This window comes from Cuculus canorus, chromosome 5 (assembly GCF_017976375.1).
Source record: "Cuculus canorus isolate bCucCan1 chromosome 5, bCucCan1.pri, whole genome shotgun sequence".
NCBI classification, from domain to species: Eukaryota; Metazoa; Chordata; class Aves; order Cuculiformes; family Cuculidae; genus Cuculus; species Cuculus canorus.
This window is the reverse complement of record NC_071405.1, coordinates 54,959,938-54,983,841: the sequence shown is the minus strand read 5'-3', so window position 1 is coordinate 54,983,841 and position 23,904 is coordinate 54,959,938. Positions and strand designations below refer to the sequence as shown.

Genomic DNA, 23,904 nt, shown 5'->3' with positions numbered 1-23,904 from the left:
TAGATCTTGGCAGTCTCTCATTTTTCTTGCGAATATTGCATTGCACAATTAGAGATTGCTTCTGCGTTCAAACTTTGCTCTCTTAATTAGAGAAAATCTGATAAGAATGGCACTGACTCTTCCTCATAATTATGGGAGCTAAAACAGATCAAAAAATGGATGTATAAGCTGAGGATGAGTGAGAGAAACAGGCTTAAAGGATTGGGAAGTAGCCCTGTACCTTTAGTAGTTTTTGGAGATACAGTATGAGAATGCTTCCCTATAGGCATCAGCACTGACCTGGAGTTTCCAAATACAATCTCTACAAAGCATCTCAGGGAACATTTTGTCATTTTTAAGTTCTGCTTGCAGTATTCATAAAGAACCCTCCACCTGCCATTTATACTGGTAGAGCAGTGGTCTGGGTGACATGATTAAGCTTGCATAATACAATTCACCTTTTTTTATAATTGGCCAAATGTAAATGATTCAAATATTGCTTCAGTTGATGATGTTTCATTGGCATCAGCATATTTACTCATGTGACCATTATTTGAAATAAAATTTTAAAAAAAAAACACAAAAACTTTGTTTTGTGGATAATTACAAGTAGTTCTTCCTTGTAGCCACAGTTAAGGAAATCATCACAACTCAGCACAACTGTATATCATTTGATTAACTGTTTTTCTCTATGTATAGGGACTGAAAGTGTTACATGGACTTGGTGATGACAAAGCCAAGCTTTATTCCTTGTGCTGTACAAGAGTTTAAAGTAAATAGTAAAAAGATTTCTTCTAGCTTCGAAATACATACACTTAAGTACTTTCTTGAAATAAGGGAAATAGGTATTAAAAACAAATAAAACTAATAGTGTTCATTGCAATGATAAGATGCAACAGTTGAACCAGCTGTAATGCAGAAGAGCATCAGGTTAATGGTCTTCTAGGCCTCCTTATAGGGGTGAGTGTGAATATGTGAGTTTAGGGTGCCATTTGAGCCTGGAATTCTTGCCATGGCCTTAGTTTGACCATGAGCTGTGATGCTTTCTGTAATGAGTCTGAACCAGAGCTGATACTTCAGCTATAGAGCAAGCCTGCATCTGGACCCAGTCTTTGCAGTTAGCGATGTTCATTGTTCAGACAAACAAGTTATTTCCTTTCATGAATCATCCTGGCAATCCCTAGCCTTCAGTGCTCGGCAGCTGTGTAATGCTCTGGGCAGTGACCAGGACTGAGCAAAGCAAGGAACACTCAGGCTTTGCCCCTCACAAAAGCCTGAGGTGGGGGTGGAGGGGGACAGGAAGGGAAAGCGGAGATGAGAGGGAAACATGCAGGTGGCAGCCATCTGCTATGGAACGAAACGAAAATCGTCATCTTCACAAAGCTTCTCAGTGTTATCTTTTGGGAACAAGCCCATCATTATTTTCACAGTAGAGCTCAGGCTGTCTTCATCACACTCCATTACTTCTCCCTGTCAGGTCCCTCTTGGCTGCAGCTATGGAGCTACAGCCCAAAAGGATGTGTTACCACTTTGCTTTGCCTGCAGAATAGTTCACCTGAAATCAATACTGACTTCTGTGTCTTGAGTTTTCTTGCCTAAAAAAAAAAAAATATAGAATTAGATAAACACCCAACATGCTAACTGTGCTCTTATGCAGTTGTTGGAATTACAAGGATTAAGCATTCTTACTATTCTTGCTATTTTCATCTTTTGTCAGGAAAACTTAGCAAGACTTCAGAGAGCATTTGCAAGAAAGTGGGAATTTATCTTCATGCAAGCTGAGGCCCAAGTGAAGTGAGTAATCCTGGAGCACTGAATTGCACCACTATTAAGAGCTGTGAAGGGAAGGAGATTCCGTAAAGATAAAATTTCTCTGTCAAAGTCTTTACTGCAACTAAGCTCAGAAGGTGTTGATGAATTTTAATCACCAGCAGACTAGAAAGAACAGAGAGGCAATTCTGAAGGTTTGTGCCAGAATCTGAAAGATGGATTTAGTTATCTGTACATGGAATTGTTGATCAGGAGTTCCTGAGCTTGGATTCGACATGGGAGGTTGTGCAATTCACTTGCCCATTCTGCTTCTACTTTTGTATAGTATTTTTGTTTTGTATAAATAGATAGAACAGAACCTTGTCATATGTCTCTATTAATCTATGGTTCTAAAATATTTCTCAGTTTAAAAATACTGCACATTCAAAGTGATTATAAGGGTGGTGTTTACAGCACACTGCATTTGGTTTTCTTGTTTATGTGAATTCCCCAGTTGATTCCATTCTACCTCCACTCTCTGCAGTTCAACTTGTGCTACTAAATTAATGTGGAAAAATGGGTACCACTTACATAAAACTTACTCAGATTTAGTATCTGGGTTTTTTCTACCCTCTGCTTATAATTGAAATGTACATTTTTTTTTCCTCATCTTCCATTGTGAAAACAGTTTGAAGCCTCTTAATGTTTTGAGCATGTTTTCATTATTGCTGCAAAAGCCTACGTGTCTCTTTCATGCATGTAGTTATCACCTATAAATAGAAAGGCTGATGAAGATGGTACATGAGGACACCAGTACTGACACTGTACCACTAGAAAGAGTTTGCGCTTTCAGCATTAGATGCTAAAAAGTTAAGAAACATCATTCCTTGAGCATGTGGTTGAAGTGTGTGTCTCTGTCTTCGATTAACTCTTTGGAATTTTGATTGATTCTTTGCTTTATAGCATTGTAATTATGTGCTATTTAAGTACATGGTAATTATCCTTTAAATAACAAGGTAATTAAGAGATTTTTTTTCTGACCAGAATACCACCAGTGTTCTGTTTGGAAGAGAACATTAGAAGTTACAATAGCAATTGTATTTTCAGTTACTTAAAGGTTTATTGCCGACATGAAAAAAAAAACCCTCAAGTCAAAACAAAATTCTGCATTCTATCTATGACATACAATTATTACCTGTGAAAGAAATGTAAATATCAGTTTCTTTACATGATCACCATTGCTTATTCATCTTTTCTCTGTTCCATTTTCATTGAAACGTAAGCATGAGCTGGCCACTATCAACTTTTTTGGCTGGCTAGCTTCCACTTCTTAGTTCCCAGTTCATATGATGGTTCAGTCTTCCAGCAAGGTTTCTAGCAAGGCAGAGCTGGAATTAGTATTGTAATTCACAATCCTGAATTAACTTAAAAGGAAAACCAAACAAAAATACCTGAAAACATTCCTCCTGCTTATCAAGTTCTGCTCCACCTTCTACTTTGTTTACATAGAATTTCCATTGCTCAAAAACCACAACCACAGGACGTGTTGTGTCTTAATAGTTTGAAGTGTGAAATACTGAGTTACGAGTAAGTTTGGTGATATGAGCCGAGAACCTGGGTTCAGGACAAAGCAACCTTGAAGATAATTTATGGACCCTCCAAAGAGGCCCTCTAGTCTTCGTGTGCTGTGTGGTATGAGGTAGGCGGAAGACTTCACCTTCCCCTTTGGCAAAGCTGGAAGGGCTCACTAAGAAAAAGGAGGTTTTGGGTTGGGTGTCTAGTGTTTGCTCCTCAGTGTTTTCCACAGTGCTGCTGTATGACAGTGGGGACAGAGCCTGTCCCAGAGCTGATTTCTCATGTCAGCCTTGCTGGGGGATATTTAGAGACTGATACCAAACATCAGAGGACTTGGGCTTTTTGTGGGGAAGCGTGTTCAGAAACTTCAGTTTCAGTATGTCATTTTCTACCCCCTTGGTACATTTCTAGGACAGGTTTAGTCAAGAATCACTGCCCTTCAAACAGAAAAACAGGAGAGCGAAGAACTTGATGGTCAAAAATCACAATTTGCATATTTTTTTCCTCGCTGCTTTCATTTCCCAGGTGGCAGTGGTGTAGGAACTCAGAACACGGACACTGTCAGCTTTTCAGTCCTCCTCTGGAAGTGAAAGTAGTTCCTGCTTTCGTGTGCTTCATCCAGTGTCTCTGCAGATAGATCTTCCAAGCTGGTGGTTGCTTTGCTGTGCTCATATGTAGAGCTGAGCACAGGAGGTAGGCAGCATCAACCAATGACGCTGAGAGATAGGGAACATTTGCTTTGAACCACCTCTGGTGGCCTTTGATGTGCGCGCTTTGTCAATTTACTTGCTGCATCAGGGCTGAAACTACTGAGTTGCACTTGTGTTGGCTCAGCTGTATGTTTCTTGAGTGAGCGCTGACTTGCAGGAGGCCATCCAGCAAACTCGACTCCAGTTGCCTGTGCCAGCACCAGGGCAGGAGATCAGAGCCTTAAGAAGGGTGACCCCAAGTGCTGCCTATGCTGTTGCTGCTGGGAATGCCTAGGATAGCTTTCCCTTCACAATCCATGGTCATACCAGCAGTGCTGCTGGCACACCATGGTACAACAGGACCTCTGGACGTAGAAGTGCTGACTGGCACCGGCTTAGAGCTTCAGCTGGAGTAAAGAGGTCCCAGTGGGTCTCCTGATAGAGCCAAAGCCAAACATGAGCTTCCCCAAACTGTCAAATTAGGGTCCAGGAACAGCGTATCAGCAAAGGTTGTTTTCCTCACCGGATGAAAAAGCAGATGTTAAAATAAATTTTCCACCTTTATAGGAAAATCTCTTTTGAACATATTGGAGCAAACGTCAGTGATATTTTGTTCATGGCACATGGCCTTGAAAGCTGGAGTATGACATTTCTGTACAAAAAGTGGATTTCTCAGTTTTTTAGTTGTGGGCTTACCCCAGCTATGACCTGTAACAAAGAAGAAAGAATTACCTGTGTGTTGACTCATATGTTTATGCTTTTGTTTTCAGAATCGACAGGAAAAAGGATAAAACAGAAAGAAAGATTTTGGACAGCCAGGAAAGAGCATTCTGGGATGTGCACAGGCCTGTGGTAAAACTCTTTTAGAATGATGAGACTTTCAAGGCTTTGAGGGTAAAGTTGTAATACTAGTAAACACTGTGCCATATATTGCACAAAAACATTGCCTTGACTGCTCACAATTCAAAACAAGCCAAGTGTCTACAAGATTATTTTAGATATTCTAGGCTTGTGCATGGAAGTATTAATTTGGAAATAGATAATGATCATGAAGTTTTGAAGATTATTTATTGTGCATACAAAAGAAAAGCAGCTTACTTAGTTTGGCTCAGACTTCCTAGATAAAGCTCTCCTCTTAGCTGAGATATTTCCTTTTGTGCCAAAGTTATGAGTAAATGGATCTGATGCTGAGATGCCAACTTGGGTATATGCACTCTCTTGTTTAGCAAACATGGTTACAGGACATAAACTTCCAAAAATAATTTTGGACAAGATCTAATTGTATATTTTAGAAAGGTAAGGTAGCATGTGGTTTGTAAACACAGAAGTAATACAATTACCATTTCTTTTCAGCCAGGCTGTGTGAACACCACAGAAATGGACATCAGAAAGTGTCGTCGTATGAAAAACCCACAGAAGGTGAAAAAGGTCAGTATCAGTTTCTGGTTTTGTTGTTGTTGGGGGGAGATTGTTGTTGCTGGTTTTGCTTTTTGTTTTTTTTTTAATTAAATGCAAATCATGCTTGACACCTATAGTATTTCAGAGTTTCCCAACAGGAACCAAAAAAGTGTTTTGCAAGTATCAGTTCTGTTTTGTTCTAATCGGTGAATTTACTGTTCCAGCACAGCGGTAGAAGTTAGGTGACTGGCATAGCTGAGAAGGGCATTAAGGAGCTCTCTGTCCTAGATGCCTACTGGCTCTGTGCTCCCATAAAATTAAAAGCAATTGATAAAAATACCTAGGTCCCATTATCAGAAGTCTTTTGACCATAGATTTTTCAGAGCTGTTTACTCGCCTTAATCAATGCTGGATCATTAGAAACTTAGGTGCCTTTGACTTCTGGCAAGGTTTAACTCTTCTGTGTATACATTAGTTTTGGAGGTGACACCCGACTCCTGAGCTTCTATTGGAAGTTAAATTGCGGCAGAGCTATTCATGTCTCTTATAAAAATTAAATAAAAAACAAAAGTAGTAAATGAAAGAGTGATTGATAATGCTTTCTGTGCAGGTCTTTGTCCTGAAAATGAATGGCTACAAGTCAACCTGCAGGTTTTCATTTTGAGAAGCTCATTTGAAGTTGACCCATTGAGACCTGGTTAAGCTCTTTCCTCAGTGTGTAGTTTTACAAGACGTAAAAGCAAGTGGAAGAAAATGGCATGGGATTTGGTTCTCATCTTTTCTTTCTCCACTTGGTTCACCACAATGATCATTCCTAGTGTTCATCCTGCAAGCATTGAAGCACAGAGTCCTCAGAGCTCCTAAAAATTATCAGTTGCATTTTAACATTAAAATAAACCCTTTTTTAATGTGCCCACAGACCTGCCAAGTGCAGGTGCCTGTGAGCACAGTCTGATCTGTAAATTTTGCTCCAGGCTGAATGATCATTGACCTGTGTGGATATAAATGGTAGGAAATTGCTGTCTTGTTACCTTACTCTTTTACATACTGCAGTTTTCCTTATTGCATAACAGAGAAAAATGCCCTAATCTTTTTTGTTTGTTTATTGGTTTCTCACAGTCAGTATATGGGATTACAGAGGAGTGTCAGCCTCAGAGCCCTGTACACATGCCTTCCCAACCTATACGCAAAACTACAAAGGAGGATTTCCGGAAACAAGTAAGTCAATGGCTTAATGGCAACTCTTCTGAGAACTGTTATCTGCCAAAGAAAAAAAAATAGCATATGAAGTTATGGAGATATCAGCAAAAACAGTTGTATGTGTTACTTGTTCTTGATCCTCACATACTTTATGTAAAGAAGTAAGTATTTAAAGATAGATACATTAATTGAGCAGTGCAGTTGTATGATGATATGTATAATGGGTAATACTGACCTTTGAATTTAATATTTCTCTGTGGGGCCATAGATCAAATTCCAGATAACTGAGGATATCTGAAAAGTGGGCAGCGACAAAGAATAGGGAAGAAGCCAGCATACTGGGGCACAGTATGGGAATGGGCAATGAGGAAATGCATCATTTGGTACAAGACTGTTAGAATGTGCAGTCAGAGCTTTTTAGAAAACCAGGAAAAAGTTATTTGCACAATCAATCCAAGGAATGACCAGCCAACTTGCACATCTTTGACCCAGCACAGGGAGCTCTCCCTCAAAATTACTTTCCTGCAACAAGTAGTGCGCAATGAGGTACAGGCAGGAATCTCTAGGTCAGCATTTTAGTAAAGGGAACTTCGAACACATTTCTTAGACAGCCAGTTCAGGGTGGCTGATTCTTCTAATCTAAACCTGAACACTGAATTTCCTGATCTATTTCTATCATAGGCTACTTAAGCTGCAGAATACTATGGAGAACTAATTCATAGCAGAGTGCAAATGTGCTCTAAAGGACTTATTGGTCTTTTGATGCCTGTTAGAGAAACGAATGAGAGGAATGTGACGTAAAAAAGGGATCACGTTTCACCTTGAGTAGTTTAGGAACCTCAGCCCCAAATGTATGCCTTTCCTACTTTTAATTATATCTTCTGAACCTTTCTTTCCCTGAGGCTTTGACATAAGAAATGGAGACTCCTGTTTAAAGCAGTCAATAAGCTTCTTCTAATACCTAGGGAAGGGTCCCATTTCCTTCTGACTTACTTTCAAGATGTTTGGAAAGAGAAATCAATAGCGTGTTGATCAATGCATGCTATAGAGCTCCTGGTTTGATAATGTTCTTGTCATCTCTCTCCTCAGATAACTTTTCTGAATGTGCAGATAGAGAGACATTGTTTAAAGATGTCCAAAGTAGCAGAAAGGTAAGTGCCCCCATTTGGATGATTTCCCATTCTTTCCTCACTTCCAGTTTGACATTTCTAAAAACAGAGAATAGGCAGGACAAAGACTGGTCCCCTTTCTGTGCATGAATCCTTCCCCCTCTTTGACTGGACTTGCTGCTTCTCTGCTGACCACTGATACTTCGGTACTTTCTCTTCTGCCGCTGAGAAAAAGTAGGTGATGAATGAGAATGCTGTTTTACTGTAAAAGCAAAAAATATGTTATTCACAGAAGAAAGAACCCTTGCAGTACTTTTGTTCCCCACCCGTTCACAACCCCAGAGTTTATTTACACAAAAGTCATTCCTATTTCAATATGAAAATACATTTTTTAAATTTTTTTTTTTGGTGGGTGAACTCTCAGTGCTCATTTCTTGTTACTCTAGCACAGCTCTGGGGAGTGAACTGCATTTGTGTCTTGTTACACAAGGTATTCATTGTCCATGTTCATTCTGGGGCTGTAGGGCCAGTTTCTGCTCCCACTTACATATGTGAAATACTGTGGGAGTACTGGGGTTGTACCTGGACTACTCAAGGCACTGTTTTAGGAGGTGAATTTCTCATAGAGGCAAATCAAGGCACGAGACGCCATGTAGAATATTTAGTTCTGGGAGGGAAATATGAACAGGTAAAAAACAAGCTCAAATTTAATCGAGAACGACAATTCCTTTACTTAGATATTGTAAGTTGTGCATGTTTGCAGGGAAATTACTGAGACAAATGTAGGGATCAGTGTGCTCTTCAGTAAATAGCTTTTAGAGCAAAACTGTGTTGAACATGAGGGACATGATAAGGGCTGGTGCTTTGCAGAAAAATAACAGAATAATTTTTATTTAAGTAAGTTAAAGATTACCCTATGAAATGTGCTTTGCAGAGCCTGCATCTGTAATTAGCATGCATGTACTAAGCAAGGCAGATTAAAAGGTGAGACCCCCAAAGTAAGTGCCTATTGGCTTGTAAAGTTCAACAATTAAAATGAAAACTTACTCAATTAAAAAGAAGATATTCAGAGACTCCCTGCAATCCTGCATACACTATATTATATGACTGAAATTAGTGCATTCATATTTATGTTTAGGACTTTCTCGGGTTTTTTTTATTAAGGAGATACATTTGTGCTTTACCAAAAAATGTCATTTTGTACTGAATTTACTTAAAATGACCTTCATATACTAAGACAGTAATAACTTCCAGGCTGGTAATTTACAAGTAAGCAGATCTGTTTTGCTTGAATTTTTTCTAGGTAGGTATTTATTCAATAAGATGGACTCAGTAAAACTCATTGATGTGTGAACATTGAATCCTGTCCACGTAATGCACCTGTTGTTCAAGTTCATAAGGAGCTACTGACATTATAAATGTAATATTGTCAATGCCAAACCCCCCGTCAGTTTACAGTAAAACTGGACAGATAATTTTACTCGTTTGAAAGGGCTATGGGCCTTTTTTTCTTGGTCCCAAATTGAATAAGAAAATGCCACTATCAAAACCTGTGGAAATTGATAGCCAGGATAAAAGTAAATAAAGTAAAAACAGTAAAAAATATTTTTTCCTGTTTTGAAAGTTTCATTTTGAATTTATAAAGAATTAAAATCATGATTGGGATATTAATATCTTATGAAGAAGTGTTTCGTTATGTGACGACTTTGGGTGGTGACATTGCCCGAGGGTGCGGAGAGTGGTGGAAAGTGCAGCTTGAATGTGGAGCATCACAGAGAGGACAGCTGGGAAATGGAGGGAATGGTGAGTCCAGTAGCTTGGCACAGATGGGGATAGGTGAGGAGGAATGAATGTGGGCCACTTGAGTTGAACTATTGTCCATCTATTCCATTCTGGTGAAACCACCTGCAGTACTGTGTTCAACTCTGGGCACCTCAGCATAAGAAGGCCATGCTCCAGTGAGGGTGGTGAAGCACTGGAGCAGGTTGCCCAGAGAAGTTGTGGCTGCCCCTTCCCTGGAGGTGTTCAAGGCCAGTTTGGATGGGGCTTTGAGCAACTTGGTTGAGTGGAAAGTGTCCCTGTCCATAGCAGGGGAAATTGGAACTGGATGATCTTTAAGGTCCCTTCCAACCCAAACCATTCTATCATTCTATGATTCTATGACCTATTGGAGCAAATCCAGGAGGGCCACAAAGATGATCACAAAGCTGAAACGCTTGTACTACGAAGGAAGGCCGAGTTAGGGTTGTTCAGGCTGGAAAGGAGAAGGCTTTAGGGAGACCTTGCCCCAGCTTTTCAGTACCTGAAGGGGGCTACAAGAAAGTTGGAGAGGGACTTTTTACAAGGGCATATCATGATAGGGCAAGGGGTAATGGCTTTAAACTGAAAGAGGGTAGATTTAGATTAGACATAAGGAATAAATTCTCTATGAGAGTGGTGAGCCACTGGAAAAGGTTGCCTTAGAGAAGTTGTGGATTCCACATCCCTGGATGTGTTTAAGGCCAGGTTGGACGAAGCTTTGAGCAACCTCGTCTAGTTGAAGATGTCCCTGTACATAGCAGGGGGCAGAACTAGATGATCTTTAAGGTCCCTCCCAACCCAACCCATTCTGTGATTCTATGGTTCTATTGCCTGAAATAAAAACCTATGTGGCCTGAAAGCCTGATGTAAAATGCTGCATGCACACCCCAGGAACAAATCTGCTGCATGAGGAGATGCTGTTATTAGGAAGACAATTTTCAGGCAGGACCCTGCTTTTGGGACTAGTTTAAGGGACACCGTGGCAGATCAGGATGCAGCAGATGAGTTCTCAGGACACTCTTTTTGACAGCCTAACCTGACAGCGGTGCCATTAGAGTACAATGCAGTGCAAAGGCACTTTCAGGCAGAATGAGGGAAATCACAAGGAGGAAATAACACAGGGAGTATCCTTCAGCTGCTTCAGGCACTGTGGAAACAGTTTTCTCCTTTCTTCCACGTCCTTTCTCCCTACTTGGGACTGCTACACTAACAGGTTTAGGATCTGGCAGTGAGATTTGAGGACTATTGAGCCAAGCTATCATTAGGTTTTACCTACTGTTTCTCCTGACGGCATCACACAGTGTTGGTGCAATCCCAATAGAGAAATGACTGGGGAAAAAACAGAGCATCCTGCCACCAGGTGCAATGTCAGCTCACTAGATGAAAATCTGTGCTATCCTCTTCTACCAGAATTACAGTGCATCACCTGAAAGGCTAAAGTCCAGGTTTGTATTTTGGCAGAAATGCTTCCCCTTAGGAGTCCCTTGAGATGGTAAGACAATGATTCCACTGCTGTCATTATACTGAATCAGCAAAATGTACTTAGCAATTCCCTGTTGTTTAATTTATTTTTTTTTCCCTTTTATTCTTTTCTAGTACTTGTACTAGCACCTCTGATGCATTTTTATTATTTTATTAGGAGCGATTCAAGTTTCACAGCAGATATCTCCTGACTGATCCTTTTTGGTTTTTTTTTTTTTTAACCATCTCTCTCTCATTGATGTCTCAGGGATTGCTGCTGCTCTCAGAAATTGGACGCTGCTCCCTCCTCCAACCCTTGACCCACAGCAGTCATGAAATGTAATTAATGAAATGAGATGAGACAGCCCTGAGTGCCCTGAGGGGCAATGGGAACCTGCTGTGGTTAGAAAAAGTGTATGATTTTAATGCCTCATGATAAGAGCTAGGACAAACAAAAAGAAATAATTACTGTAGAGCAGGTCAGAGAAACTTTCTGCCTTTTGTGACCCTTTGTTTCACAGAGTCTTTTCATTATCCTGCCTTTTTGAGGTGTGGAAGACCAGAGGTAGAATTTAGCATGGACAATCATAGTGTAAGTAGATAGTTTTTCAGTATGATGAGACTCAATTAACTTAGTTAATTACTTGGTAGGCCTAGGCAAAAAATTTAAAAGTGCCTTAGAGTATTTCCAGTATAGACTACGACAAATTTCTTTTGATTTATTTTATACATGCTGTCTTTCTTTTGCAAAAATGCCCTCCTAGCCCCAACCCCAGTGGGATTCCTGAATCACTTATGCAACCAGACAGTCTTTTTCCCAGGAACCTCTTTGAGTCTCATCCTAGTGAGGATTAGAGGCTATATGTCTTATGTGACTCGTCATGAAGCAAGCCAGTATAAATGCCAAGTGTTTTTCCATTGTGCATAGCACTTAACTACATTCTAATTTAATTATTATAAACTATTGTTGAAGTATTTTACAGTAGTGCCATTAGACTAAATGGTATATCAGCATAATTAAAAAAATTATCTATAGCATGAAGCTTTTATGCTCAGGACTGTGATCCTCTGAAGATTTAAAAGTATTCTTAGTTACAGCGCATGACCTGATTTAGATGAGTTACTCATAATGCATAAAGTTAAGTGAGTACAAAAGTCTGCAAAACCCAAAAAGGACAAGAGGCAATAGCAACATGCAACGAACGAAGAGGAGGACACACACTTCATAGTCATCCCGTGACTCTCTGTGAGAAGTCCTACCATAGCAATCCAGTTGTTGCTTCATCAGGCTTTTTGTGGGCATCTTGACAGAGACGAGCTTGAGGAAAATACTGCAGTGAGCTGGTGGGTGTTTGCAGAGAAATCCTTGCATGCACCAGGCCTGGAAGAAGAGACTCCTGTGGTTGCTGAGAAACCGACTGATGCCTGCAAAAATGAGAAGCAGGACGCACACACACACACAAAAAAAAAAAAAAAAAAAAAAAAAAAAAGGGAAAATGAAAGAAAAGCTGTACCTCTCTGCCACATAACTGAGCATTCAGACCCTGATTCTTTTTTTCTTTTTTCTTTTTTGTCTGTCAGTTTAATAGCCTACACAGAGCAGTATGTGGAATATGACCCTTTTATAACTCCTGCTGAGCCTTCCAATCCCTGGATAAGTGATGATACAGCACTGTGGGACATTGAAATGAGGTAAGAATTGGCAGGTTTAAGTAATGTTAGAGTTGTCCTGCTGTTTTGTTTGTATGCTCTTCCTACAGCCATGTTTGGATAGGAAGTTGTTATGTCTGTAACTTTACAAGATATGTGTACATAGCTAAAGTTTAATCAGGAGCTTATGGTTTACTGCTTCTTCTGTGAATTGCTCAGTCTTTCCGTATGGCTTGATATGTGGTACTCTGTAATTCAGGTAACAAATGTTCTCATGGCTGTGAAGGACATACACTCAGGTCTGAAAGTACACAGGATACTGCTAAGAGGTAGTTGTTCTAGCACATCTCCTCTGACCCTTGAGAGCCTGCTGTCTGGTCATCCCCCAGCTGCAGTGCTCCAGTTTGGCTCCTATCCTGGGATCCCATGAAAGATGCTGCTGGGAGAATAGGCTGGATTATATAGGGCAGTGGCCTTTCCTGTTGCATAGATTCCTGGATTTGGCACAGGAGCCAGAGAAGAGTAGCTCACACATAATGTGTGAGACTTAGAAGGTCAGAATTATAACAGACTGACAAAGTGAGTTTGGGTCTCAGCTGTCATTGTCTTAATAGGTGAAAAGTTGTTAGTGTCTTAATAGGTGAAAAGTTGTTAGTGTCTTAATAGGTGAAAAGAGGAGGAATGACTGTAGGGCACCGATGGCTTGCACCTCAGAGAATTTCTCCAAAAAAACAAGCACAGCTCTGCAATTTAAAGTGTCTTTTGCCCATGTGATGCTGGTTCAAGAGAAGTCTGGCCGGTGTCTACATGTCTTGTCATCACAGGCCATCCACAGTCCTCTCAGTGAGGCTAGAATCGTCCTGCCTATCTCTGTGTCTAGCAGCTATCGCAGCAGGTTTGAATGAAATCACCATGCTGAGTGTCACCTTCACTATTCACATCATAGAGTAGAATCATAGAGCGTTTTGGGTCAGAAAGAACCTTACATCCAGTTCCAACCTCCCTGCCATGGGCAGGGACACCTTCCACTATATCAGGTTTCTCAGAGCTTCATCCAACCTGGTCTTGAACATCTCCAGGGATGGGGCATCCACGACTTCTCTGGGCAACCTGTTCCAGTGCCTCACCATCCTCACAGTAAAACATTTATTCCTAGTATCTAGTCCTCTAACCCCTCGTCCTGTCCCTGCACTCCCCGGTAAAGAGTCCCTCCCCATTTTTCCTGTAGGCCGCCTTTAAGTACTGGAGGACTGCAATAAGGTCTCCCTGGAGCCTTCTCTTCTCTAGGCTGAACAACCCCAATTGTCTCAGCCTGTCCTCATATTGGCGGTGCTCCAGCTTTCTGATCATCTTTGTGGCCCACCTCTGCACTCGCTTTTAACAGATCCATATCCTTCCTGTGCTGAGGACTCCAGAATTGAATGCAGGTCTCCAGGTGAGGTCTCAACAAGGGCAGAGTAGAGGGGCAGAATCACCTCCCTCAACCTGCTGGTCACCTCTCTTTTGATGCAGTCCACGATATGGTTATTGGCAATCCCAGTTTTCAGTATACAATGGGAGATAATGTGATTGAGAGCAGCCCTGCAGAGAAGGTCTTGGGGGTGCTGGTTGATGGCTCGACATGAGCCGGCAGCATGCACTCGCAGCCCAGAAGGCCAACTGTGTCCTGGGCTGCATCAAAAGAAGCATGGCCAGCAGGCCAAGGGAAGTGATTCTGCCCCTCTATTCCTCTCCTGTGAGACCTCATCTGGAATATCGTGTCCAGTTCTGGAATCCTCAACATAAGAAGGATATGGAGCTGTTGGAACGGCTCCAGAGGAGGGCTACAAAGATGATCGGAGGGCTGGAACACCTTCCCTATGAAGACAGGCTGAGAGAGTTGGGCTTGTTCAGCTTGGAGAAGAAAAGGCTCAGAGGAGACCTTACAGCGACCTTCCCGTACCTGAAGGGAGCTTACAGGAAAGCCGGAAAGGGGCTATTCATAAAGGCTTGTAGTGATAGGATGATGGGGAATGGGTATAAGCTGGAGAGGGGCAGATTTAGGCTGGACATTAGGAAGAATTTCTTCACTATGAGAGTGATGAGACACTGGAACAGGTTGCCAAGGGAAGTTGTGGCTGCCCCACCCCTGGAGGTGTTCAAGGCCAGGTTGGATGAGGCCTTGGGCAGACTGATTTAGTGGTATGTCCCTGCCCATGGCAGGGGGTTGGAACTAGATGATCTTTAAGGTCCCTTCCAACCCTAACTATTCTGTGATTCTATGGTTAGCTCTCTGGGCTGCAAGCACACATTGCCAGCTCATGTTGAACTCCTCATCCACCTGGACCTCCAAGTCCTTCTCTCCAGGGCTGCTCTCAATCCATTCTCCTAGTGTTTAGCTGTTGTTGTTTGGTACCAAAATCTGAACTGGGATTTCACTTTAGCAAATCTTTGAAAAGATAATTCCAAACTTAATCCTATCTGTTCTTGAATAATAACAGAAAGTTTAAGATGCTACCAGCCTAAGAAAGCCAATTTATAGTGAATCAGTGTTCCAGGGAAAGGGCAAGTTATTTCCCTTTTTAAAACCCATGTGGTCCGGCATGTGAAAGATGTTTTCATCTCCTTCTCTGATAGGTAAAGAAATTCATAGTTTTCCTAATCTCTGCCCCTCTTTGCATAATTTCAATATTTTGTATTTCCTTTCTTAGTCTGTTTCTTGTTTTCTCCATCCTCTCTGACAGGTACAGTCCCTGCAAAATACTTCTCTAGTGAAACCCCCACCCACAAAGTAATCCAGACATCCATTATTTCTGTATCTGTTGAAATAACTGCAAATCCCAGAAAAGAATGTCTGTGTCCCCAAAGAATACAATTAACTTGATGTCATAGCCTTTTTAGGCATTTAAAATAAATGCTTGTCTTCTGCTATGATTTTGGAGTTAAGGAAGGTGATTCTCCTGCTGATGAAAAAGAGAAAGTTGTATTGCTGGAAGATGGAAGAACAAACAGCTCTGTGTCTCCATTTTATTCTCTATTGTATGAGAACTCGCTGCATCTGCATCAAGTTGCAACTTGCATGAATAATTAAATGATCTCTGAGAGCTGCAGTAGCCCTTTGCCTGCAAAGCTGTTTCCTCAGTTAGGAGAGCAGAGACCTTGCCCAAGAAAGCAAAGAGGCTCTCGTGTCTGATGGTAAGGCCAGCTGCTTAGTACAACCCTATGCCACTACAGGTCATGCTTCATGGCACTCAGTACATGGGAAACAACATGGAAAGCCTTCAGTTTTAGATAACACTTTGGCCTTCTCATTCATGTTAGAACACTGTGCAGTGGCAAGAAGACCAGCTACAGATCTCTGTGATCAGCAGGAGATTCCCCAAGCTTAGCTTGTGCAAAGCTCTGCACAAAAATGACTCTCATGTCCACGTCTGGCTCACTGAACAGGTAGACTGGCATCTGCACACATCTCCTGGGTGAGCACAGGAGGAGCCATCCCAAGTGCTCTGCACTTCAAGCGAGGACATGCCCATCAATTTTGCTTAGTCTTTACACCAAGAGGAAATCAAAGTGGGCATTTTATTTACCCCTTTGGCTTATTTGTCTTCAGCACAGATCACCACTGTCCCCTAAGGGTCTAGGATTAGGACTCACTGTGGACATGACAAGACACGTAGTTTAATAGATATGTACTGTTAACACTGGCTCTGCTGTCACAAATCTGAGCAGCTGAGCTGTATTTTCATGATTGTCTCATAGTATGACGCCATCACACCAGAAGCTTTCAGACACTTTGTGAGCCCAGATTACACTCTGATGCAGACTGTCTCATAGGATCCTTGTTGTCATTCCCAAGCACTGCCTCTCCCCATAGGCACCTCTGCAATGTCTGGCAATTCAAACAACATCTTATATAAGTGAGATTGTAGTAAGAAATAATTTAGGAGAAATGTTGTTAATGATTTTGGGTATTTCTGCATCTCAGTATCCCAGCTGAGAGACACAATAAAAGCCTGATTATCATGGAGGGGAGGAAAGAGTTGCTTTTTAGTCTTCCAAGACTTAGCCATCCAAAAATCAGAGGCATTGAAAAATAAAAGACCACAAACCAGTAATGGTTTTACAAATCTTGTCTGCAATGCTTTTTAGTGAAATTGCTTTTTTAATGCGAATGTGGAACTGAAAATCTGAAGCCAGTTACAAGTGACCAGCCAGCACTGTGTGGGACACAAGGAGGTGATCTGGAGCTCATCAGCGGCCCAGGTGACACTGCTGGCAGATTTCTATTTTGACATATAAGACATTCCTATGGTACATTTGAGGAAATATATAAGAAGTGCATAATGAATAATCATTCAAGTGTGGTGTGCTGTTGAAACCTATCAGAAGTTATTTTGAAAATCACCTCATTCACTGTCTTTTATTTTGTTGAGTACATACCATCCAGATAGTACACTTGCATTAATGGTGACCCTGGTCTTTATAGCTTCTTTTAGTACACTGTTTGCCAACTTGTATTTCTGGAAAATCTTAAGAAAAAAAAAATGCCATCTCCTCATCTGGTAATCTTCCTCCCTTTGCTGGTTAGCAGAAACAGCAGCAGCTGCTCAGACAGCAGGCAGAGATGCACATTCCATCTGTTTTTTTCCCTTCTCTCTCTAAACAGCAAGGAACCTAGTCAGCAGCGTGTGAAAAGATGGGGTTTCTCCATGGATGAGGTACTGAAGGACCCAGTAGGACGAGACCAGTTCCTTCGTTTCCTGGAATCGGAATTCAGCTCAGAAAACCTCAGGTGAAACCTTTTTTAATTTGAAGTAAATGAACGGAGATAATCCTACTCTCTTGCATAGGTGAAATGCAATGCTTGGTCTGTCTTGAACTGCTAAAACCATTCATTTGAATAAAATTGAGAATGGCAAGATTTGCCCCTTAGCACTGCTACGGATGGCTATACTAGAACTATGTAAATAATCTCAGGAACAGTGTTTAGCAGAGCCAATGTTGTCAAGTATCATATGCAAAGGCTTGCAAAGTTGTAATAATGTGATGAGGCACAGCATATTGCTATTAAGTCCCCTAAGAATATATAAAGTTTACCTATGTGTTCGTGGCAGTGGTCGTCTGAGGGCAACAGGATGGTGATTGTGTGGCTAAAAACTCTTGCAGTACTGGCACTCACCAAACTGGATTTGCAACAGCTACTTTTAATTGTGGCACCTCCTATTTGAAAGCTTGACTCACACCTTAGTAGCACTCTCTCTGTGTTAGGGTTCTGAGTACCTGCCTTCTCATGTTGTGAAGAAGACAAAACTTCTACTATGAAACATTATGTAGACATCCACATAATCTGACATCAGATTGAGAGTCTATAGATCGATTGTGCACCATTCTGTTAGTTCAACTACAGCAGGACTAGACAGCAGTAGTAAATTGACATTTTTTGGTGAACAAACCTTTCTCAGGGCATGAACGCACGGACTCTTGAACTTGAGTTAACAGAAGACTCTTTGTTGCCAAAGCAGGCTGCTTTTATGCAACTCTACTGAATTTCAAAAAACATGGCATTATCTGTTTGGTTACTAACAACTGTCCACGCACTCAAACTTCACAATAACTGGTCAACAGGTAACTGATCACTCGCTGTTCACACGCAGTCCCTATTCCTTCTTTGGGCATCAGAAGGCTACAAGTGTTTCTTTTGTTCTGCTGTTGACTGTACTTTTTGCAGGTACTTTCCTGGCAACGTTGCTCTGTTGTCCGCTTCTTCAAGGTCCCTCAAGGGCACTCTTCAGCTCGGGCAATTCTCTGTGTGCTGCCCGTGCAGCAGCGCAGCGGTGCCCAGAGCAGGGGCTGCGGGAGCCGGGCAGCCCCACGCTCCACGCACCAGTGCCGAGTAAAAAACTCCCCATACCTTTCCTAGCAGATCCAGCCCCTCTGGCCTTGTCTGTAACATTCTAAACCCTATCAGTGGCCTTAGAAGATTCTCCAAGATACAATCTCATTGCAAAATTGATGAAAATTCGTTGGAAGTGCCAACAGCATGCTTCATTCTGGGGTAGCAATCCTTCAAAGAATATGCCTCTCTCTTCAGCCCTTCCAGCTGCAAAACTAAGTGGTAAGCTCAGCGCCTCAAGATTCACTAGTCACTTCTACAATACACCGGAACTAATGTATTAAGCCATTTTCCTTTATTGATACCAGGTATCTTCTCATACTGACAAAAAAAAAAAAAAAAAAAGTCTAGCTAGTTATCACTCCTAGGCCCTAAGCTAAACCCACAGCACTGCTTACATAGCAAGGATCTGAGTCCCCTGCTTGTCCTAGCATTAACCAGGATATAGCTCCAGGTTCCACGTTAATAAATGTAATTCCATACGTAACCCTGAAGTTCATTTTAGGGAAAGCAGCTGTCCTGCTGTGGAGACGGTGAGGTCTATGGGAGAGCTAGTGTATTATTGTATCCCGCAGATACAGCCAAACCACAAGAAGTCCGATAACAGCAGAAACTAAGATACTACAGTGAGCTCTAAGATATTTGGCTTTCTGGGATTATGCTTGAGACAGGGCTGGGCAAACATTGGAATTAGTCGTCAGGATTGCAGACATTTAAATGCTAGCTTCATTGCTTGGTGCTGGAAGCGCCAAAGAAAATGGGAGGCAGCTTGTGCTGGCTGGAGGGGCAGCCTGAAGAGGCAGATATTGATACTTAGTGGATGAGGTTATGGTTCAGACACTTGCCTGTGTATGACAAACAGCCAAATTTACTGCCACTTTAATCCATTTGAGCAGAAGCAGGAAGGTGGTGGTTAGCAGCAGAGTGGATAACTTGTGGTTGGCAGCAGGGCAGGCTGCAGCCACTGGCACGTGTTGAAGGTGAGGGTTTGAGTTGGTGTCAAGGTTCCAGTCTGTGCTCTTGTAGTTTTGTGTGTGGAATACTTAGACTTGCTCCTTAGCTGAGGTATAGCAGGTCAGAGGCACTTCATGGATATCTGCAACAGATATCATCTGCTTCTTCCCTGGCTTAGTCTTGGAGACACAGAAGAGTCCAGCAGTAATGTTATTTCCCTAGATATGGTGGTAGCTGGTAAGCCCCCTTTTTATTTTTAAGATTCTGAATTATACTACAGAGGCTTCCTTGTGGTGTTCTGTTGCCATGTCAGCATATGGACGGGCCCAGGGGACAGTTCACTTGCTTTCTTTAGGGCCAGGCCTGTTCCAGTAGCTCCAGTGATCATTGGCAGAGATGGCGAGAGACCTTGCAGTTTCACTGGCAGATCTGTGTCTGCTCCTGGAATGAGGAAGTCTGCTGTCAGCTAAGCATGCAGTCAGTCAGGGTTTGTGTCTTTAGTGGTAGTGAGCGGGTTTGATGTTGTTCTTGGATTACAGCAGCTAAGAACTTGATTGCACAGCCTTTCAGTTCTTGGGGGTTTAATTTTTTTTCACTTAGAAAATCAAATACATTAGTATAGCATGTGAACTGTTGCCTCTTTAGTGCAGCCTCTGAGATGTGAAAGGGAAATTCCCCAGAAAGTGACTTTAAACGACATTAGAACTGACCATCATATTTAGCAATTTGCCTGTCTGAGGAGAAATACAGAAAGCATATCAGCAGCAAAACAGTGAAAATTCAATGCACTTTTGTTTGTTATTTTTAAAAACCTGAAACTGAACTTGTAAGATAAACAAGGGAGTGTTACAAAATTACAATAAATGAGCTTGAAATTTTATTGCTGAACAGGTATACTGAACTTGTAAATGAGCTTGAAATTTTATTGCTGAACAGGTATACTGAACTTGTAAATGAGCTTGAAATTTTATTGCTGAACAGGTATACTGAACTTGTATATGCTTCTGCACTTACATACAGTGGTGCTCATTTGCAATTAAATTGTAGTGATGAGATGCAAAATTAATATACTGTATTGAAATACTCCTCAAGTGAGTTTTCTGAAATATATCTGGGGTTGCGCTGATGAAATCCAGCAGCTTTTATGACTACCAGATGTCCCCCATGATCATCCTACCCAAACAAATGGAATAAGTGTCATTATGAGAAAGGAAGCATGTACCTTCCTTGGTCAGTCAGAGCTGCTCCACCTGCTGATGTGCATTCCCTTTGGTTTTGAGAGTGCTTGTAGCAAAGGAAGGCTGCAGGTCAGTGAGCTTGGGATAGAAAGGCTAAATCCCACATCCTTTTTGGAAGACACTGGTATTGTAATTAGTTAATATGGGAACATTGCTGTCATTCTTACGGTATCATTATAATGGTATTGGCTTATGTGGTATCATTATTCTCTAATATTGAAACAGTATTAGCAAGCATGCTTAAACTTTAAATAACAACAGGTTGTAAAGGCAGAAATATTGATGAAGACATCTAGAATAGTATACATTCTTAGCAGTGGTGCTAGAGAGGAGGTGGCTCTCTAGAGTTCAGATGTGGCAGAGAAAGCTCCTGAATTCTCATGAGTGTGTGGCAGAAAGGAAGGCAACTGCTGGATGCTTAAACATGCAAGCAAAAGTTAAATTGCACCCAACAGGAAGATTGGGATCTGTCTCACCTAAGTTGGCATCTTGGAAGCATATGTTTTCTTCTCTATCATCCAGGCTCCCTTCAGAGTGAGAGAAGAGAAGCGTAAGAGGAGTCAGTGAATTGCCCAGGAAGGATTTGTTTCAACTTTAAATGGAAACAAAACTCAGAGCACCTAAAACACACTGTAAGGCACCTGTCTCTCTCTACCATCTATAAGCCTGGACACACTAATTCAAATATCAGTGTCTGCACGGTAGATATCTACAGTTAGGTGAGATGCATTGCACCCAAACCTGGGAATCTGTAAAGAACTTTCTGAGGGCACAGCATCTAGCACCTTGCTAGAAAAAATACACTTGCAGTTGTCTTTTAAGGACTCTCCTCCCAGTAACTGTCCAGAGGTCTGGGAACTGTTGCAACAGGGATGTATTCTCTCTTAGGAATGTCAGTAAGATTTTTGTTAACATCAGCAGGAGTCCTCTAGACCCCTGTGTTGTCCTCAAGGCACATCTGAGAAAGTGGCTGCTGGGAAACCTAGAAATGCCAGGTAGTGCTAGAAAAGATTTCACGAAGTGTGTACTTGAGAATGCCTTGAAATTAATGTAATTCAGTGCAATACCAAGGGAGCCATATTCTGCTCTTACACCAGTGGTACAAGTCCCAAATCATAGGGTTGATTATGGTGGGGTATTTCCATATCTTCCTAGCTGAGACAAAATTGGTCCCAGTGGGGGTTTCGAGTGAGGCACTGCCAGAGATAGCAGCAGACTAGACTCAGTGACCCCTCAGGTCTCCTTCCAGCTGTGTTTCTGTGTTCTAATAAACTTGCAGGATCATGTCCACCAGTCTCCTGGGCTTGGCTGAGCCCTGTAACTTATTTATTTACTGGCTGTTCATTATTTATGTGAGAGCAGGAAAGCCAGTCAGTTGGGTATTTTGCTCTGTTTTTATTTTAACTCTTTTTCTTGCTCTCTTTTCTTTCTCCAGTCTATTGCTATCTTTCATCTACAATTTGTTTTGACTCTGTTGATTTTTGAAGTACCCAAAATATCACAGACAATATGCCAAGCCTCAATTAAAAAAAAAAAAAAAAAAAAAAGAAAAAGAAAAGAGAAAAGAAAGAAAAAAGCCAACAGAGAGTTCTTATACATTTTTTATGACCTGGAAATCTCTTGAGACATCTTGAGATTGCTGAGATGTTCATCTAACTGGTGGATTGATTTCCCCCCCCCCAACTTCAAATAGTGTCAGCTGGGAAGAGAAACAACTATGTAGGAATATGGCACACAGGAATTTTACCCAAAGGGAAAGGACTGCACACCTGTTTATAGACCTAAATAGAGAACACATGATGCTTTATAGGAATGCACTGCACAAAGCTTGCAATGCACAAAGGCAGGCATTTTGTGTGTGATTGTGAACATATGTTGAAAATCGAGTTATTTGTAAGTTAATTTTACCTGCAGAAAGTGTTTATATCTTAAATTATAGAATCATAGAATAGTTTGGGTTGGAAGGGACCTTAAAGATCATCCAGTTCCAACCCCCTGTAGGGACACATCCCACCAGACCAGGCTGCCCAAGGCCCCACCCAACCTGGCCTTGAACACCTCCAGGCATGATGGGGCATCCACAGCTTCCCTGGGCAACCTGTGCCAGTGTCTCACCACTCTCATGGTGAAGAAATTCCTCCTTATGTCCAGTCTAAACCTGTCCCTCTCTAGTTTATACCCATTGCCCCTCATCCTACCACTACAATCCTTTGTAAACAGTCCCTCCCCAGTTTTCTTGCAGCCCCTTCAGGTACTGGAAGGTCGCTATAAGGTCTCCTTGGAGCCTTCTCTTCTCCAGGCTGAACAACCCCAACTCTCTCAGCCTGTCCTCCTATGGCAGGTGCTCCAGCCCTCTGATCATCTTTGTAGCCTCCTATGGACCCGTTCCAACAGCTCGAGTTATCTGGAAAAGAAGTTTACCTGCAGAAAGCGTCTATATCTTTAATAACCTCTAATGGCTGAAACTTGTTGCCAGTTTTCGGGGGTTAGCTTTATTTTTTTCTTCTTAGTTTTCATCAGGAAATGACAAGTTAGGGCAGATCTCTGAAGTGAAACCCACCCAAGACCCCTCGTACTTCTAAACAAATGGGGGGGTTGTAACGCAGGAAGCATTTTCTGTCCACTGCCGGCAGCGGGGCAGGCGGGGTGCTGAGCGGCAGCGCGGGGGGCTCGGGGCAGCGCTGTTCCCCGCGTGGCCGCCAGGCGGCGTCGCAGCCCCGCGCCCGGGCGGTTGCCGTACCCGGGGTGCTCGCTCCGGCCCTGGGGGGGGCCCGCGCACACACACACAGACCCCGGTGTGTCCGCACCTGCTGTCGCTATGAGCCAACCAGCACCTTGTGGCTTTATGGATCTGCTGGCGAAGCACCCGAAGCACGCCGGGTGCTGCCTAAGTACAGAGAGAGATTTCCTGCCGCGGGAAACTAAAAGGCAGCAATAAGAGTTGGAACAAGGGGTGCGCGGCTTGGAAGAGAGGAGAAGAAGAAAGGTGATGTCGGGGAGACATCGCTGAGCAGCGGGAAGCTCGCCCTTGTTCGTGCTGGCACCGCGGTTTCCTTGGAAATGATGGATTAGTGAAAGACCAGTGCTCTGCCGTGCCCTTAGCACACAGCCTCCCGCGGGCATAGAATCATAGAGTCATAGGATCATAGAATAGTTTGGGTTGGAAGGGACTTTAAACAGCATCCTGTTCCAACCCCCTGCCATGGACAGGGACACGTCCCACCAGACCA

At 42.2% G+C, this 23,904-nt stretch overlaps 1 protein-coding gene across 6 annotated transcripts in view; it reads left to right on the top strand.

The window, feature by feature from the left end:
• The window catches only part of RGS6 (regulator of G protein signaling 6), a 278,903-nt gene that overhangs the window by 207,104 nt on the left and 47,895 nt on the right, over positions 1-23,904 (top strand). For all 6 annotated transcript variants that reach the window (XM_054067562.1, XM_054067563.1, XM_054067561.1 and 3 more), the window contains 7 exons: positions 1,697-1,773; positions 4,763-4,844; positions 5,346-5,420; positions 6,510-6,608; positions 7,680-7,741; positions 12,542-12,652; positions 17,256-17,381. In XM_054067562.1, the coding sequence (XP_053923537.1) occupies positions 1,697-1,773; positions 4,763-4,844; positions 5,346-5,420; positions 6,510-6,608; positions 7,680-7,741; positions 12,542-12,652; positions 17,256-17,381 (632 nt within the window). The remainder of the gene's footprint in view (positions 1-1,696; positions 1,774-4,762; positions 4,845-5,345; positions 5,421-6,509; positions 6,609-7,679; positions 7,742-12,541; positions 12,653-17,255; positions 17,382-23,904) is intronic.